At 32.7% G+C, this 20,692-nt stretch overlaps 2 protein-coding genes across 12 annotated transcripts in view; one reads left to right on the top strand and one right to left on the bottom strand.

The window, feature by feature from the left end:
* Positions 1-4,021, bottom strand: part of LOC139523376 (triadin-like) — a 49,756-nt gene extending 45,735 nt beyond the window's left edge. For 6 of the 10 annotated variants that reach the window (XM_071317335.1, XM_071317338.1, XM_071317336.1 and 3 more), the window contains exon 1: positions 3,750-4,020. In XM_071317335.1, coding sequence (XP_071173436.1) covers positions 3,750-3,903 — 154 coding nt within the window. In that variant the 5' untranslated portion in view covers positions 3,904-4,020. Of the gene's footprint in view, positions 1-3,749 lie in introns of all 10 variants that reach the window. The other 4 variants (XM_071317337.1, XM_071317341.1, XM_071317343.1 and 1 more) reach the window with 1 other exon arrangement.
* A 3,627-nt stretch (positions 4,022-7,648) lies between these two features.
* Positions 7,649-20,692, top strand: part of LOC139523361 (serine/threonine-protein kinase Chk1-like) — a 29,911-nt gene continuing 16,867 nt past the window's right edge. The window contains exons 1-6 of one of the 2 annotated variants that reach the window (XM_071317272.1): positions 7,649-7,805; positions 10,002-10,098; positions 10,578-10,677; positions 14,146-14,269; positions 14,846-14,910; positions 19,242-19,311. In XM_071317272.1, coding sequence (XP_071173373.1) covers positions 10,028-10,098; positions 10,578-10,677; positions 14,146-14,269; positions 14,846-14,910; positions 19,242-19,311 — 430 coding nt within the window. In that variant the 5' untranslated portion in view covers positions 7,649-7,805; positions 10,002-10,027. The remainder of the gene's footprint in view (positions 7,806-10,001; positions 10,099-10,577; positions 10,678-14,145; positions 14,270-14,845; positions 14,911-19,241; positions 19,312-20,692) is intronic. The other variant, XM_071317273.1, reaches the window with a different exon arrangement.

The following is a 20,692-nucleotide window of genomic DNA, read 5'->3' as shown; positions in this document are numbered from 1 at the left end:
AAACTTACAGATGACATGATTGACAATTTGAAGATCAGGGGAAACAAATATAGCTTTTAGTGGCTTAGATGCCTAGCAGTTGGAGCATTGATAACCATAAACAGAATCTGTTAATGTCTAGTTAGAGCAGCTTTGAACCATGAAAGACTATCTTGAAAATTTTGAATTAAATGAAGTTTTTTTTTATAAACCTGAAAATTATATACATTTGTAGTTGGAACATTTTTAAATGGTCTTACACATGTATGCAGCTATGTTATATAAAGTAGGTTAATTTCTGAATTATTAAATGTACAGTGAAAATACCTGCAAACATTGCTGTTCATACATTTTACCTTTTAAAAAGTCTATAAACTAAGCACACAACATGCATAAAATGGACAAAGTGATGAGTGTCAGCAGCTGTCACATACTAATTAACTCCAGTCTAGCTACATGTAGGTACTCTAAATCTGTAGCACATGTTTCTTGACAGAGTTTATAGTTCCATCTAATCTAATTCAAGTTTCAGTGTCAGTGATCAAATCAATACAGTTTGTTTTTAAAATAATACATTGTACGTGTACAAGGTCAAGGGCTGTGATTTTACATTTACTTTTGAAGTTTCGAATTGAACAAAGACAGTTGGGTATACACGTAAAATATTATAAACATAAAATTACATTTGGGGGAGATCTTCTGACTAATGAATGGTCATACAGCGAACAAGAATTTTCTACTTAATCATGTTAATACATTGTATCTACTAAATTAATGTATTTCTATAAGCTGGTAAATTATACATGTGCAATGTACATGTATGTTATTGTCATATACTAGCCTACATTTTATGAAACCTTAACAGATTGAGTTGGGGCCAATTTTTACCAATTTAGGCCCCAAAATTCCCATTCTTGTTTAAACTCTGGACTTGGTACCAGAGATTTGTGTGGGAGACAGTCCCAGGAGAAAACCACTGACCCTCGAATGGACAACTGACAATCCTAGTCATTTAAGATTGGAGTTGAGTGCACCAAAACGAGCATGGTTCAAACTCACAACCTGTGTTGACTGGTTAGTGATTGCAGTAGTTACTTCTTAGACCACTCCGCCACTAAGGCCCTTATAAATAAATAGAAATAATCCATAATCCATACACATTAATCAAATAGATCTAATCAAAAGTCTGTTAATGTGCACGGAATACATAACTTTTCCCTTTGAGGTCAATATTCTTCTGTCAGCTGTTCCATTCATGTGTTCATAGTAATTATTATAAAAAAAGGAATTCGTTCACAGCTGGTCCATTTCTGATTTATACTTCGTAAAAATTATTTCAATAGCAGACAAAAATAATTTACAAAATAAATGTTTGAAATTGACAAGCTATTTGGAAAAGAATATGATGTTTTTACTGCAATGAATGGATTAAACATTACAGCTGATTACTGGGGGCAACTTTCATCACGTTTTAATGAAGTAACAAACTTATTTTGTGGTCAAAAATAAGATGGATCTGATGTCCGCTTTGGAGTAACAAGTACAAAAATAATGTATTGGAAGAGATAAAAAATTGTCTTATTATTAAATAACCTGCAACAAACTGTAAAGTAATTTGATCTATAAAGAAAGTAATATGTAATATTGTGCGTCTATGAATTTCTTTAATTATTAATAAAAAATTGATGTTTCATAGACTTGGTAAAAATTAATTAAAAATGTTTGATGACGAAAGCTACTAAAAGCAAATACAGTGTGCTACAAGTTTTTGCTTTTGACAGTCGGTAAACAACTTTATAGCACCAGTTGTCTGAATCTAGGCCCGTTTCATGCACCCATTCACGTTCAACCTTTTTTACTTTTGCACTCAATACCTCCGCACCTATTTCATTGATTTTGAGTTTAATAATTTTGTAATCAAGTTTTGGTAAACGTATTGCTATAAATAAGTGTTTTTTTGTGTTGATTAAATCTTAATCATGTTTTGGTTAGTGTATTTTCCAACATGCTATAAATATTTTTTCCACTTTTTTTCAAAATATAGCCCAATTCTCACAAACTTTTTTTTTGGTGCTGAATAAATCTTAAATTATGTTTTGGTTAGTGTATTGCTATAATAATAATTGTTCATTGTTTAAAATAAAAAGTGAGATCAAAGGAGCAATGCTGGTTTTTTTTATTTTATCAGAGACACATATATATATACATGTACATGTACGGTGCAGTCCGGTATATCCGCGCACCTAAGACTTATGACTTCATTTCATTCAACGGATAAAACCAATAATTCGATAATATTGTGTGAACAAATTCATAACATACTTTTATTTCATAAAATCTTCTGTTTGTATGGTTTCATCCTCTAGATTTTCTGTAATGTGTGTCTAAAATTAGGGAAACCCCTGTTCTGATAGTTTTTCCAATGTCCAGTGATTTCTCGCATGCCTTCCAAAAATAGCTTTTTTTAAACAAAGGAAAGATTTTATACTACGAAATATAGCTGAGTTTGAACCAAATACATGTACACTGCTAAGGATGCAGAGCAAAAATTATTTCAATCTGATAGAAGTTTGACTTAAGTAAAACAAATTTTATTTGATGATGTATTTTCTTAATGGAAATTGGCCAAATATGGCAAATCACGGGATTGCAGTTATTAGGGAGCTACCATTTGATTTTTATGGGGGGGCTAGGATGAAAAATTTTGTCCTGCATTTTTTTTTAGCTGTAATCTCTGTCCTGCCTTTTTATTTTTCACTCTGTTCGGTCCTGCCTTTTTTTTTTTTAGTTTATCCTGCATTTTTTTACCTAAATTGTCGTCCTGACTTTTTTTTTTTGCAAGTGTCTCATCCTGCCTTTTTTTTTTACTCAAAACTCCTGTCCTGCCTATTTTTTTCAAATTTCATCCTAGCCCCCCCCCATAAAAATCAAATGGTAGCTCCCTTAATTAACTCTTGAACTTATCAATTTTATTCTTTTTCATCCCTTCGAAAGGCTAAAACAATAACAAGAACGATTTTGTTTGTGTTACTGTGTTGATATGACAAAATCAGCTAATGCACGATATCACGGGCCGCGCTGACACCGGGGACTCCACTGTATGTGTATATGTCATGTATGTCTCTGGTTTTATGTATTAATTCCCCAATTTTTATTCAGGAAAATACTTTTTTGGGTATATACATTTAACAATGTTTAAAAAATATCTTATAATTTATTCAACTAGAATTTGGATAAAAACTGGGTATGAACGTGTAAGGTGAGAACGTGTGAGGTGCGAAGGTGTATTAGGCGCAGACAGACCTGGAGTCAATTTCATAAAAAAAAAACTTACGACTAAGATTTATCGTAAGTACATGAAGTATACTGATTTGTTCTTGACTTAAGACCAATCTTAGTCATAAGTTTTTTTTGTAGTCAACTCCTGATACCCAGTTGCCTGATAGCGTGAGACCAAACAGTTTTCTGGATTTAACCAGTTCTTGTGTATTCAGGGTACTATATAACTATTATGACTTTATGTATTCACCATTGCCATTGTCTTGTCTTGTAGTAGTTCTGTCCTATATAGGACCAGCTCCAGTAACCGTAGTAGATTATAGATTCACAATTGTTCCATTTCAAATGTTTTTTGTTGTTTTAATAGGAACAGTAATTTACATTGGCATTGGTTATACCTAAATTTGTAGAAGGCATTCAAATAGTTGTTAGTTAAATCTTTTAAATCTTTATAAAATGGAAAAAACAAGGTTTTCATCAAGAAATCTTACCATCTCGAACAGCCAGCATCTGTTCGAAGTATTTTGCACCAAATTCATAGATGTTATCTGGTTGATTTCTCAAAACTTCACGTGCAAGCCCTTCTAAAACATTTTGAAATCCTTTCGGAACGCGAAGTTTTGTGTTTGAAAATGGAACTGCCATGTTTTTCTTGTAAATCTGACTGAACAATCACCAGCAATCTATTGCTCTAGTTGGCAGTGGAGAAATGTGTGTATAGTTTGGCGCCTGTCGTCATAACAATGTACATTCTAAATTTCAACTCAACTCGGACAACACGGAATTAGTTGCTTCAGGTCTGTCTGAAAACCAATAAAATGTTAATTCTAACAAATTTATACGTTTTTTTTGTTATTAATTTCAACAGAGACATATAATACATTGTATTATATGTCTCTGATTTCAAGAACGTAAATGTTAGTCGATGAGGGGGTTTTTAACGACATTGACTACCTATGAGGGTCTTGCGTGGTCGGTCAAAATATGTTACGTCTATTCAACTAAAAAAAGGGGGATTCTAATAAATCAGTGTTAGTGTTTTGATCCCAAATTAAAAGAAGAAATAAAAAATTTTGATCAAACAGATGACAAAAAAATATTTTGAATCTAGATTTTCTCCATTCCTTTTAGTGTTTATGTCGGTTAAATATGGTGAGAAAAAATATTTGATTGATAGAATATGCAAATCTGTTTGCGCTTAGTGCCATACACCACCCCCTTTTATATTGAAGAATAAGAACTCCAAAAGAAATTAAGGACATTCGTTCAGCAACAAAAAGATGATTCTAGACCTATATCAAACACTTAGAAAAGTGAGCGAACAAATGTAACTAAATCATTAATAACAAGTAAAATATCAAAAATCATGACCAAACTGTTCTCCAAGAAAAATTCAAATCATAAATGTTGTAGAAAACAAATAAAAAATCTAAAAACACACAAGGCTGCTGGACCAGACAACATCAAACCAATTGTACTGATAGAACTAACCAGTGAAATAGCCCCGATCTTAAACATCATTTACAATTTTTCGATCATGACTGAGCAATATTAAGACCAATGGAAGTATAAGTGCTGATTTATACAAATTGAATGTTTATGTAAACCAACTTTGTAGACTTTAAACTTCATTGAAAGATCGATTCGATAAGTTGCTGTGCCCCACCTGTATAGATGACAGTCACACTTAACAATAGTGGGAAATAACCCATTTAACGTACACATCCTTACAAGTATGGCATACTGGGATGACTACAGCCAATGCGAAGGATATCTGATCCAACCAGAAAAAAGTGTTATGTTTACCAGTTAAAACCAACTACAAATAACATTAGCGGAAGATACTTGGTAAAAAACCAATGCCTAGTATTGTGACCAAAACATATCACTTCGGTATGCAAAGCGATACTCATGAGTGATTCAACTAGAAGTACTTTTAAGAAGAAAATCTAAAAAAAAAAACCAACAGAAGATCATTACATACATTTAGCTTGTATATAATATGTCTCTTTTGTAATGTATGCAGGATTGCATGGGGAAAATAGTCTAAACCCAGTGACCGCAATATGTATGCTACAAGAATTTATATTTCCGATTATGTTTTATGTCTTAGAAATTTTATTACTAAAAAATCTAAAACCACTGTCAAAACAATATAAGAGAAAAATCAAGCAAATCTTTAATTTCTCTTCCCTTCAATGTAGCTTACCAAGCAATTAACCTAATATCTAGATTACTATCAACCGAAGCAGTCATACAAAAATTACAACAAGACAACTGGGACGTACACATAAAAAGTGAAAGAGATGTTTTAACAAAGCTATATACGAGATGGTATAATACCTCCTTCATGTGTAAGACGAATGATGAAACCGAGAATCACTTCCTGTTGATATGTGAGCTGCTGGTATATATGTAAGGAACTAGATTGATACGAAACCACTCACTAGTCAATCCGTATGTCTAATGCACACAGCTCTCATATCAGAAATTGATACTATAAATCAAAACAGTTGTGTAGACACTTGTACTATTAGCTTAGTTGCATGTGAGACGATGTCAGAAGCTGGAAATCATAAAATCACAAAGAAGTCTATAAATTGTGAAATAACATTCCTTGAAATGAAATTGTCATGATCGCATCTGGGTATTATCCAGTTTCCAATATTTATAATTTTTTTCAAAAGTATATAAATTATCTTCGTTTGATTATAATCCTTGTGATACTGATTTATTAAGAATAGATATTAGAGACATTCTTCTTGACAGACATTCGTTTTCTCGTTTGAATTGTTTTACATTGTCATTTCGTGGCCTTTTATAGCTAACTATGCGGTGTGGGCTTTGCTCATTGTTGAATGCCGTACAGTGACCTATAGTTGTTATATTCTGTGTCATTTTGGTCTCTAGTGGAGAGTTGTCTCATTGGCAATCATACAGTGGCGGATCCATAGCCAGAAATTAGTAGTGGTTTTGCTAATTAATATTCATAATATGTAAATGAGAATTGTACCACGTGATAGTACTTTGAACTGGACTGGCTTGATAGGCTTGATATCATTAAAATCTTTAAAACACGGATATTATAAGTTGCCCGTCAGAGAGTCCTTATTTACAATCACTTTGATATTTCCGTAAAGTTGTCAGGCGGTCAAAATCAAAACAATGAACGCGAATTTAGTGAATTTTTCGTGCTTTCGTGAGTTTATTCTTCTTGAAATAGTGACATTTTAATTTTACGTGGGAACCTAAAGTTCAATGACTACACATACAAGGTTTGGACTTGCTTATTCTTTGGAAATTCAAGTTTCATATTTCACCCCGGCAACCTGTTTTTGTAATGACCTTGTAAGCCAATTTTCAACACGAAGTTTGCAAATTTGACGTTTCAGCCATTTTAGCCTGTATTTTACACTGCAATGTTAAAAGCCTCTCGCTTCGATTTTTAAAATAGCTCAGGAACCTGTAATTTTGCAACAACAGTCATTATGTTTCGTTTAAATTGTGTATATTGTTGTGTATATTCATTTTCTGCCCGGGCAACCTGTCTATCACTTAAATTAAAATTAAAACAGACATTTTTTTCAAAATTCCCTATCATTTTAATGTAATTTCCGTGACCCGTATCCGATTTCTTTAGTATAATATTCAAATAAGCAAAGTGGCGTTGATTTCTGGATATGCCGGACATTTAAAAAAAAAGGGGGGGGGGGTTCCAACCCCGGACCCCCTGGATCCGCCACTGATCATACCACATCTTCTTTATTTTTTATATTCAACAGCTCATAGGGTCATTTACCAAAATCTAAGCAACTTCTAGATTTCTTTTCTTTTGATTTGAGACCCAAATAATACCAATGCAAATATATGATAAAAGAACAAGTCAGTCTTTTCCCGCCATTGAAAAAAATATCTGGAGAAACAGTCACATAACCTATCAATATTTTTAGCTTGTTTTGTTCCTTACTGAGTGAACTAATGATCTTCTCAGGACCAAAACAGGGACTTTCCAGCTATGTTAGTTAAAAAAGTCAATGACTTAAAGTATCAATTTTATATTCTTGATCTTAATAATTTCACATAAGTTCATCCTTAAGTAGCAGTTATTTTTTAAAGACATGCTGAGACTATTATATTATAGTACAGGGACTTTCTATTCTATTAGTATAGAAAGTCCCTGTTTATCAGTATAATAGTCCCAGGGACACGGAAAACTTTTTTTTTATATCTTTCTTGACCCTTCAATTTTTTAAATCAATAAGGTTTCACCAACTTATTTAAGCCCTTACTTGTTTGTTTGTTTGTTTGTTTGTTTAAAAAACTGTCAACATTATAACCCTTCCCTGCACTCTTTTTATGTTTATTATTTTGGTTTTCAGATTACCCTCCTTTAACCGGAAAAGAATCAAAATCCAGAAATGGTTCTAAAATTAGAATCCATATCGGCGGTAAAAACAAAAACAGAAAAATGTGACTTGAGATTTGGTCTGTGTACTCTGATTCTAAGCAATTCTAATATACATCTGACACCTTATGTTTTACTTATGGTAAGATAAAAGTTTACCTGACTTTGTTAATTGAGTGCAGTCATACAGCAAAACACCTTAATATTTCCACACCAATTTATCATCAGATTATGACAGATATAAAACATCATTATGATTCATGGGACACTCATACACCACCTCAATACTAGCCAGTTATTAGATCTTATAAATAAATAAGCTTTATTAAGAGTCGGCATAGTTGTACAAACAAGGACATGCTCTTGTGAGTTTTTAACCTCTTAATTTTCTAATTTGCAAAACAATTTTATGGTTCCATATCAAATATTGATAAACAAATGTACATGTAGATTTAAGGGCATACGATACAGTTACAGGGGAGGTAATGAAGTTGCTGACGTAAATTGTTATTTTCACGACGTCAAACTATGACTTATCGGGAAAAGATTCAGTTTTTGACAGATTTTTATCATTCAAACTTATTTAACTTGAAAACAAGTTTATGAACCCCTCTTTTTTAAAATGCCATTTGGTTTGATTATGCGAGGGGGTTATGTGTGCCAATTTTCATGAAAATGTAAATAGTGCAATTTTTTTAAACTTAAAAAAAATGATGTTTTTTCTTCATTCATGAACATTTGATAAATATGAGTTATTTTCTGAATAAAAAATGTATAAATTTAATTTTAGGGTACTTATAAAATACAGAAATTACAAATTATTTATCTAAAAGCAATTTGTGTTTATCTTTTAAAACAAAAAAGTTTTGTTTTTCTTTGGAAAGGGAAAATACGACCACAAATCCGAATTTTGAGCAAATATCAGTGATTTTGCTAGCGCTCGTCACTTTCGTATTTTACGAAAAGGTTTTCGAAATGACGAAAATATTTCATATCAATTTCGTCACTTAAATTTGGAAAGTGTAAAAATATTTACACATCAAATTACTTGAATTCTACCTGTCTTTATGTTTCTGACAAGTTTATGACCCTCAGGTAATTAACGTTTACCAAAGGTGTTAAAAGTTGTGATGACAAGTAATCCGCCTATCGCCAATCAGATGGGTCACTAATCCCTTAATTATCATTATAAAACCTCATAAATGACCATCATAATAATGTATTTCAGTTAAATCAGTCAGTCAGCATTTCATTTTAATCATTTCTCACAGTTCAGTCGTATTTTCGTCATTTGAACATCCCGGACATTTCAACTTTATTTTTATTTCAATATTTTCCTTACGATCATAATTTGCAGTTTGCTTGTCGTAGTTTCGTCATTTCAACGTATTTTCGTCATACTTTATATAAATATTCATCAAAAACTTTCGACAACTTCGATTAAAAAGAATGAACTTTATTCAAAACGTAAATATTTTCACTTGCAAACAGGTGCTTCCTGTTCTATGCATTGCGCATGTGTAAAAGTTCGTAGATGAATCCGGTTTTATTCTGAAATTATTATTCAATTGTCACTTCCCGTTTTCATTTCATTTCGTTTAAAAATCGAAAGTAAACGTGCTCTACAGTCTACAGTCATTAGAATCGTCACATTAAGTTTAGATGCAGATCCTTCTATCCAATAATAAAGAAATTGATTCCAAATAGATATTAAAACGTATTTTCAAGGATATAATTGATTGTGAAGTGAAAAGTCGTTAGAAGTTCATTTGTGCAGTGGTTAAAAAATAGAGGCACCCAACTTTTGTTGATTCTTGTAAGGGGTGTGCCCTGAAAATAACTGAATTGAAGTTTTGACCATATTACCAGATCCCTGTTCTTATCTTCATATCTTAGCATCACATTAGTCAATTCATTCAATATTGCCAATAACTGCCTACATTAGCAATCCTAAAGTCTTCAAAGATCCTAGACTAGTCCTTGAAGGACTTGGACATATATGTATAGCTAGTTTGATAAACATCCTAGATCCCTTGCTTTATAAAAAAATAAGGCTGATTTTTCACGCGCAAAAGTGACTAAAGCCCTCAAAATCCTAGCTGAAACCCTGCAAATATATACAAAATTTCGACCTCATTTTACTCAACCTGATTTTTAGTGCCATGCCCATAGTGGTCAGTACTGGAAAGGACTGTCAGGTTTTCAGAAAACTAGTGACTTAAGACGTACACTCTGTCATGTTTCTAGCATGTCTAGTATGAGTTTCTTACAAAGTATTTTCAAAATGATATCTTTTATCACATGTATGTAACACAACAAATAACATTTTACTTTGTAGACAGATACATGTAATGTCATGATCCAATGACAGAAGTAACAGCATTTGTAGAAGGTTGGGACTTTGTCCAGACACTCGGAGAGGGAGCATATGGAGAGTATGTACAGAACTTAACAATTGTAGAACATGTAGACACTTACCATGTTTACAGCAATGCAATACTATCTTTTAAAATAAAAATCCACAGAACAATGCACACAAAAATTGATAATATAAAAAAGAAGATGTGGTATGATTGCCAATGAGACAACTATCCACAAAAGACCAAAATGACACAGACATTAACAACTATAGGTCACCGTACGGCCTTCAACAATGAGCAAAGCCCATACCGCATAGTCAGCTATAAAAGGCCCCAATAAGACAATGTAAAACAATTCAAACAAGAAAACTAACGGCCTTATTTATGTAAAAAAATGAAACCCATTTTTCTATTGTAATTTGTATGCATATTTATCTCAAAGATTGGGTACTGATCAATCAGACTTTTTGTTATATCAATTTGTGACTCTCTTATAACTCTTTAACTTATAGTTATTTTGTGTCAACATAGTATACATGCAGTTGTAATTTCAGAGTTAAACTTGCAGTAAATACTGATACCCAGGAAGCTGTAGCTGTTAAAATTATAAACCTAGAGAAAACAGCATCTGCAGCAGAAAATGTCAGGAAAGAGGTGATAATACTTAGATAATATATTGTTTTAGAATATCAATTAGTAAATTGGGCTTACACTTAGTACAATTTTCAAAATTTTTTGTTATCTTATCAACCCTCCAATTTCAACCTGAAGACCAAATTTTTATTTTCCATTATCAAAGTAGAAAATTCAAGTTCATTTTAACTTAATATGAAATATTTCACATGGACTGTCTTTTTATATATTTCATATATCCAAGCATGGAGTTTAAGATATTTTAAATGTAAACATGGTAAATGTAATGCTCACACCACAAGGATATTTTATTACCTTTACACATGTTTTTGTTTCTGTAGCTCCAAAGAGCTAAAAAAATAAATTATAATTGTGAAATAAGCTTCGTATCCATGTAAACTCGTCAACATAAAGATTTTGTTATTTAGACTACCAACATTTCATGAAAATTGTAAATCTGTAGACTAACATCATGAACATGCATGTACAGTGTTTTCCTTTTTTCACTAAGGTAAGGTGGGTGTTTTAAAAAAATAACTTGCAACCGGGTGTTTTTTTATTTAAATGTCCAACCTTTTTAGCTCACCTGGCCCGAAGGGCCAAGTGAGCTTTTCCCATCACTTTGCGTCCGTCGTCCGTCGTCGTCGTCCGTCGTCGTTAACTTTTACAAAAATCTTCTCCTCTGAAACTACTGGGCCAAATTAAACCAAACTTGGCCACAATCATCATTGGGGTATCTAGTTTAAAAAATGTGTGGCGTGACCCGGCCAACCAACCAAGATGGCTGCCATGGCTAAAAATAGAACATAGGGGTAAAATGCAGTTTTTGGCTTATAACTCAAAAATCAAAGCATTTAGAGCAAATCTGACATGGGGTAAAATTGTTTATCAGGTCAAGATCAATCTGCCCTGCAATTTTCAGATGAATCGGACAACCCGTTGTTGGGTTGCTGCCCCTGAATTGGTAATTTTAAGGAAATATTGCTGTTTTTGGTTATTATCTTGAATATTATTATAGATAGAGATAAACTGTAAACAGCAATAATGTTCAGCAAAGTAAGATTTACAAATAAGTCAACATGACCAAAATGGTCAGTTGACCCCTTTAGGAGTTATTGCCCTTTATAGTCAATTTTTAACCATTTTTCGTAAATCTTAGTAATCTTTTACAAAAATCTTCTTCTCTGAAACTACTTGTCCAAATTAAACCAAACTTGGCCACAATCACAATTGGGGTATCTAGTTTAAAAAATGTGTGGCGTGACCCGGCCAACCAACCAAGATGGCCGTCACAGCTAAAAATAGAACATAGGGGTAAAATTCAGTTTTTGCCTTATAACTCAAAAACCAAAGCATTTAGAGCAAATCTGACATGTAGTAAAATTGATTATCAGGTCAAGATCTATCTGCCCTGAAATTTACAGATGAATCGGACAACCTGTTTTGGGGTTGCTGCCCCTGAATTGGTAATTTTAAGGAAATTTTGCTGCTTTTGGTTATTTATCTTGAATATTATTATAGATAGAGATAAACTGTAAACAGCAATAATGTTCAGCAAAGTAAGATTTACAAATAAGTCAACATGACTGAAATGGTCAGTTGACCCCTTTAGGAGTTATTGCCCTTTATAGTCAATTTTTAACCATTTTTTGTAAATCTTAGTAATCTATTACAAAAATCTTCTCCTCTGAAACCACTGGGCCAAATTAAACCAAACTTGGCCACGATCATCATTGGGGTATCTAGTTTAAAAAATGTGTGGCATGACCCGGTCAACCAACCAAGATGGCCGCCACGGCTAAAAATAGAACATAGGGGTAAAATTCAGTTTTTGGCTTATAACTCAAAAACCAAAGCATTTAGAGCAAATCTGACATGTAGTAAAATTGATTATCAGGTCAAGATCTATCTGCCCTGAAATTTTCAGATGAATCGGACGACCTGTTGTTGGGTTGCTGCCCCTGAATTGGTTTTTTTTAAGGAAATTTTGCTGTTTTTGGTTATTATCTTGAATATTATTATAGATAGAGATAAACTGTAAACAGCAATAATGTTCAGAAAAGTAAGATTTACAAATAAGTCAGCATGACTGAAATGGTCAGTTGACCCCTTTAGGAGTTATTGCCCTTTATAGTTAATTTTGAACCATTTTTCGTAAATCTTAGTTATCTTTTACAAAAATCTTCTCCTCTGAAACTACTGGGCCAAGTTCATTATAGATAGAGATAATTGTAAGCAGCAAGAATGTTCAGTAAAGTAAGATTTACAAACACATCACCATCACCAAAACACAATTTTGTCATGAATCCATCTGCGTCCTTTGTTTAATATTCACAAAGACCAAGGTGAGCGACACAGGCTCTTTAGAGCCTCTAGTTTAATTTACCGTGGGTGCATGTGGGGGTCACAGAAATAAAGATTAGTATAATATTCACATTTAATGGAGTTGAACAAACATAAATAGAAGTAGTCATATTAATTGTCAAATATTCTTTGATTTTATTTTTTCAAAAAATTATCTCTTTTATCTCTTCTTTCATTTACAATTTTATGCATCAGCATGGATTTAAGGCCTTTCAATCCAGGTTTCTGTCCTGTTTCTTGCTTTTGTGCCGTATTTTTGGCACACAGAACAGTAGTATCCTTCCTCTGTGACTATAAGTCATTTGAAGTGTTGCTTATATTTGTCTTCACTTGCGTGTCTTTCCCGTTTTATGGTTGATTTTTGTTCAATTTCCACAACTTTAACATTACTATCAATTTTATTTAACTTATTTGGTATAGTATTTTCTTTATCATCATCGTCATCTGCCTTTCTTTCCCCCGATTGATTAATGAAAACATTGAAATTTGACGATTGGACGCCATCTTTGTCAATACAAACAAGGCGGGATTAGTATTCAAATTTTAACGGTACGGAACCGAAAAAAATCCGGATTTTGAAAAAAAGCCGACCACCTCTTAAAATCGAAAGGTGGTCGGCTTTCAAAAGAAGGTGGTCGGCACACCCGGCTTAAATGCCGAATGGAAAACACTGATGTAAGTAATTATTTAATTTTGAGTAAGCAATTTTTAATGAATAAATCCTGGACCTGTCTACAATATACTCTTCTCAGACTATGGAATTCATGTGATAATGCAGAGTCCTCAAAAAGTGATCATGGTGATGGTTTGAAGGTTTTGACCAATGAAATTTTGCAAAGTTATGACACAATTTTGGTATTTTGAAATAGAAATAATACTTTTGACCGATTTTTTTTTTGCAAGGACCACCATGGAAAAAAAGATTTTGATAATTCTGATACTGATGCAACTTATTGTTAAAGTGACTTTGAATATATGCAAAAAAAGACCCACACATCAGAAGATCTAAGCTTTACATTTTAATAACATCATGTGCCAGATGCTTACTTAAAATGAATTGGTACCTACATGTAGGTGCACTTACTGGGTTTTAAACATTAGAATACATTTTCATATTATTTATAGGTTTGTGTCCACAACATGTTGAATCATGAGAGAGTTATCAAGTATTACGGTTCACGTAAAGATAAAAAGATCCAGTATTTATTTCTTGAATATGCTAGCGGTGGAGAGTTGTTTGATAGAATTGGTAAGTGATGAATATATGCAAATTGTATAATAAAAGAGTGCGAAAAGAAAGAGAAATGGGGTAAATATGAATAACAGCAATCAACCAATACAATTCAGCCTTAAACTAGAGGTCATGATATGACCTATAACAATGACTTCTATAAACTATAAATCATATGTAACATGTAACTCCACATACATCACTGAAGATTCTTTGCTTCGTTTATCTGTTTGTAACATATGTTTTTAAAAATTAAAAACATGGACAATTAATTATAACATGATCAACTTGAACTTTTTATGCTTTCAATTTTGACATATCATTTTGATAAGGTTGCATGGAACTAAAATTATCTCAATAATATATCAATTTCTAACCACATTGTAGATTTGATAGAGATATGAATACTAAATGTAGGACACAGGTATTGTGACCTATATTTTTAAATCAAACAATATTATACACACATTCAACTGTTTTATAGCTATATAGGAAATGAAGAAACATCAATCATATGTATATAAAGAATGTGGTGGCATATATGTATTTAACTTATAAACAGCAACATACATATCTTTCTATTTTTATTTATAGAGCCAGATGCAGGTATGCCACAGCTTGAAGCCAACAAATTCTTTAAACAGTTGTTAGCAGGAGTTGTAAGTTTGTGTTGTGTCAAAATTAAATTAAGGAGATGTGGTATGATTGTCAATGAGATAAATACCCACCAAACTTGAAATGAAGTGGATGCAGACATTTTTAGGCAACCATATGGCTTGCAACAATAAAAAACCTCTTACCTAATCACTGGAGTAAATGTGATCTCTGTTACTGCAGTTACGTATATCAAAAGATGGCGGACGAAGTTTCTGGTCAATATTTCTTTTGTCAATTCTGTAATAATTTAGTATTATTCTTCGGTATTTCGTGTATTATTTAAAGTATTACTTAGTTTGAAACTGAAATACAAAGAATCTTTTCATAGTTCAACCGCTAAATGGAGAAATCATCATTTCAAAAAATCGCAAAGATATGGGTAACTGTGTAGACTGATATCCGTAACTGTAATAAACGTTGAGTGAAGGACATCCGTAACTGTTGAGTTACATTGTTTCTGCTTCATTCATTATACTCGATTTAATAGTAAGGATCATCATTTTTTTTTCCGAAATAAAACTCACAAATTCCCTCAAGTACCATCCCACGTTCACTTTGTTTGTGTAAACTATTTTTTTTATTTGTATCTTCCTGAACCAACATTGAGTTTAAGCCTTTTCAACTGATTTTTTGGTCTGCTCTTATGTTGTACTGTAACACCACTGTCCCAGGTTAGGGGGAGTTGAACGCCATCTTACATGTTTAACATCGCTACATTCTGTATTTGCCTAGGTCTGACTCATGTCACAGGAGCCTGCAGTTCAGTGATGGTCGTGAGTTGCTGTGTTACATATTTGCTATTTGTTCTTTTTTTTGTGTACATAAATAAAGCCATAAGTTGACTTGTTCGAATTGTGTTACATTTGTCTTTTCGGGGCCTTTAATAGCAGACTACGCGGTATTGGCATTGCTCACTGTTAAAGGCCAAATGGTGACCTGATAAATGTTAATTTCTATGTCATTTGGTTTCATGTAGAGAGTTATCTCATTGACACTCGTACCACATCTTCCTATTATTATGTTTATGTTCAGGACGAGATGCATGCCACATGCCATCTATTGACCACCGTCAAAGAGTTGTTAAAAGAGTTATCAATATACAAAGAGCACAGAATAATCTCTACACGAGGCATCTGAGTAAACAACCCCATTCTGACCGGACGTGGATACGTACTTGTACATCCCGCAGAGCAAAACGGATGCCCCACTTTTGAGACCATTTTTTTGAATCCCCAATCACTCTTGGCGGTCTTGTAATGTAGTGGTTAGATACTTGTTGATTATGATCATCTGTACATGATATTGTGCTATTTGGTTTCGTCTTTGTATATTGTTAACCTTTACTCTATGTAACTGTTTAAATAATTTATTTTGGGGTGTCTCAGTATTCATACATACCGCCATTTTGTTACGGTGCTATGGTCATTTTGTACTTTTGCCTTCAAATGTTTCTCTGTTGAAATAGTTTTAAATTTTGTTTTCTAGGCATTCAGATCAGTGGTGTAGCCAGGGTTTGAATGATGTGGATGTTTCGCCGAGCGGTGCGAGGCAAAATTTTTTTTGAACCATTTTATGCAGAATTTTTTTTTTATTTAAGCACATGTACTCCCCCTGAATTCGATACTAGTTAGATTTTTGTTAAAATTCAAAACACCGACCAATTCATATATTTATATTTTCCACCCAATCTTATATTTGACATATCAAAAACGGACCCCATTACAGCGGCACTTTTGTATAATTAAGGAACTTCGGAATATAGGAACTGAATTGACCTTTTTTCCAGAAATTTGAGTCTACAACCTGTGTTTTTGATTTTTGATTACTGAGCTAAACGCGTTGCATCCCGGTCCGGTCGTCCGGTCTTGTTAGCACTTTCATGTGTACAATTCTTGTCAGATTATCATAATCAATGTCTTTGACAATTTGGAAAATAAGTCATAATTAAATATTTTTAACCAGTTATGACCCTTTGAAATATAAATTGTAATGGAAATCCCATTTTATTTGCTGTGAAGCTAGTATTTCTCTTAAGATATTGAAAATAAAAAAGAAAAAGAAAAAAGTGCTTTTTCAGTTATTTCCTTATTCCTTGTCCTTTGATAAATAAAATATGACATGGCGAGACATTGAATCTTTTACTGATTGAAAATAAAATTAGTATTTGAACCGGGAATTCATAAGCCTAGAACTTACATGTACCACGATCTATAACAAATTGACATCGGTTATCATGTCGCAAGACACGATATCAGGATATGGTGTTTTAGTTGTTAGTTGCTATAGTCAAATGAGAATGCATCTCTCCACTAGGTTCAATTTCAGATGAAACATGTCCACGGGTCTGCGTATCAGTCCTCTCCGCTTGCCTTAGTTGATGACGTATAAAAAAAGATGTGGTATGATTGCCAATGAGACAACTATCCACAAAAGACCAAAATGACACAGACATTAATAACTATAGGTCACAGTACGGCCTTCAACCATGAGCAAAGCCCATACCGCATAGTGAGCTATAAAAGGCCCCGATAAGACAATGTAAAACAATTAAAACGAGAAAATTAACGGCCTTATTTATGTAAAAAAAATGAACGAAAAACAAATATGTAACACATAAACAAACGACAACCACTGAATTACAGGTTCCTGACTTGGGACAGGCACATACATAAATAATGTGGCGGGGTAAAACATGTTAGCGGGATCCCAACCCTCCCCCTAACCTGGGACAGTGGTCGACTTTTTTTACGAACAAAAGTTAACTTGAAACACTATTCTGCTATTCAACTTTCTTTTTTACATAAACTAAATTATCCTAAATGAAAGACCAGGCATACTGCTTCAAAAATGACTGGACGTTATCCTCATATCCTCAGTCTTGTTACATTTGGATGGTACTTCCTAGTTAAACTGCTGATATTTTTTTTTTGTCAAAATGATGTGGATGCTTGAGCATCTGAGCATACATGCAAGCTACGCCACTGCAGATGTTAAAATAATGTTGACTGTGATATATTGTACCCCAAATTTTGATATTTTGACCGTTTGCTTTACCCAATAATTGTTTTTAATATAATAAAATTCTATGTGAGTCTGAGAGTCAGTGACTCTCATTCCAGTAAGAGACTTAGCTATCTATAATAATGCCAGGTTTAATCTACCAGTATCTACATAAAGTAATGCTTGTACCAAATCAAGAATACAGTTGTTATCAATTCCTTTAGTGTGTTAGAGGTTTCAGATTTTTTTCATTTGCTAAAAGACTGTACGTTCTCAATTTTTCTTAATATTTCATCAAATGCTGCTGACTATATAGAAATACAGAATTGGAAGCCTGATCAATATTTTCACATAATAATTTTAAAGACTGCTTCGAAGAACAATTCTTATTCATGTTTATCACACTTTAAATAACCGGAGACATTTATTTCTGTTCAAACATGATTGAATTGTGTAGAAATAAAATCAGTTACGGATATCAATATTTGCAGTTACGTATATCATTGACAATTTATTTACTTCAGTTACCCATATCATCACGATATTTTAGATGGCTGTTTTCTCCATTTCAGCGGTTGAATTATGAATAAAACATTTAGCATTTCAGTTCCAAATTTAGTATTACGTTAAAAAAGACATGCAATACCGAAGAATAATACATTATTATTACAAAATTGACAAAAGAAAAATTGACCAGAAACATCGCCCGCCACCTTTGGATATATACGTAAATGCAGTTACGGAGATCACATTTACCCCAGTGCTAATAATCAGCTATAAAAGTTAAATTATTAAAAAACCCCTGACATGAAAAATTCGAAACAATTCAATTGAGAAAACTAGTCCTGATTTATAACAAAACAATTTATGAAAAGCAAATATGACAAACATAAACTAACAACGTCAACTGAACTACAAGCTCCTGACTTTAAACAGGCACTTAAAGAATGTGGTGGCGTTTTGCACTTTTGTGAGCACTCAAACAACATCCCTCTAACCTGTGGCAGTGGTGTAACAGCACATTATAAGAACAAATTATAAAATTTTAGTCGAAAAAGGACTAACACATCAGATTGACACAAGTAAAATTATCAAACAAAAACACAGACAAGATGTGGCATCATATATATCTGCTGAGTTATACTGACTGACTTTCATTGAGAAACTATATATATATTGATAAAACCAAGTTTCTTGGAGTAAAATCATTTTGAAAATCACAACATTATATGAAAAGAAAAAGTAAATGTACTTATGTAGTTCACCAAATGAAGACCATGAAATTAATGAGTTCTTTCACAATAAGAAGTGTGTTATCTTTTACATGTTGTAGGAATATTTGCATACAAAAGGAGTGACTCACAGAGACCTTAAGCCTGAAAATTTACTTTTGGATGACTTTGGTAAGCTTGAATTATTTTCTTTCAATAATCATATCATAATAGCTGTTATGTGGATTCAGTTATGTTCGTGGGTATCAATTTTAGTTGATTAAGAAAAACCTTTATTTTCGTAGATATTTGAATTCATAGTTTTTTTAAAGTCGGTATAAAACCCTAGAGACCATTTGCAATTCGTTCAACATATAAATATGTGGTGCATCTGTTCCCATGAAATCTTCCAAAATTGATATCCAACAAAAAATAAAGAATCACAGTATGTTGATAATTGGATATATATAAATTTACATGTATGTAAATAATTCATAAATTTTGAAATTGCTTTAGTTGTTGCAGCATGTTCATTAAAATATGTTTTTTCTATATATTGCAGCTTTCATAGTACAGTCATTTGTAAACAAGAAAATCATGAGTTAAAAGTACATGTTTGTATTAGATAAACATATAAAGGTGTTAGAAGTCTGCATGTAATAAATGCTTAAAAACTTATTACTTGTACATGGTGTAGAACAATTCATTGGCCAAGATATGGAAACATGGTTATTGATTAATATTGGTGTAGAATCATGAATATTAATTCTGACACCACTGATCTATTTTAATAAAACAAGGTGGTAATAGTGTCAGACACTCATGCGTCAATCTGCAACTCATTAAAAGTAGAATGGATTACAAATTCTAGAACCCTTTTAAACATAATGGCATTGTGCATTTCCATAACAGAACAACTAAATTTTGAAAAAGTTGACCTCATATATTTCTTTCTTATCATACAATAGACTTATTAAGAAGGGATATAATTACGATACTGTTGTCAAGTCATTAAAGATTGCATATTTTGGCGTTAATATTGAGTCACTGATAAGGTCTTTGCATCGGAACTAAACACATTATTTTTAAAAACAGTTGTTGGCATGACACGGGTTATGTTCTTCTCATATATGTTATGATGGTATGATACTAAACCCCTAACGGGAAGGATTGTGCCTGATGTTCATATGATGAAATCATAATCTTTCAGTCAGTTTAATTGAAGTCTGGAGCTGGCATGTCAGTTAACTGCTAGTAGTCTGTTGTTATTTATGTATTATTGTCATTTTGTTTATTTTGTTTGGTTACATCTTCTGACATCAGACTCGGATTTCTCTTGAACTGAATTTTAATGTGCGTATTGTTATGCGTTTACTTTACTACATTGGTTAGAGGTATAGGGGGAGGGTTGAGATCTCACAAACATGTTTAACCCTGCCGCATTTTTGCGCCTGTCCCAAGTCAGGAGCCTCTGGCCTTTGTTAGTCTTGTATTATTTTAATTTTAGTTTCTTGTGTACAATTTGGAAATTAGTATGGCGTTCATTATCACTGGACTAGTATATATTTGTTTA

Source organism: Mytilus edulis, chromosome 5 (genome assembly GCF_963676685.1).
Source record: "Mytilus edulis chromosome 5, xbMytEdul2.2, whole genome shotgun sequence".
Lineage (NCBI taxonomy): Eukaryota > Metazoa > Mollusca > Bivalvia > Mytilida > Mytilidae > Mytilus > Mytilus edulis.
The sequence above is the reverse complement of the archived record's forward strand: the minus strand, read 5'-3'. Positions and strand labels throughout refer to the sequence as shown.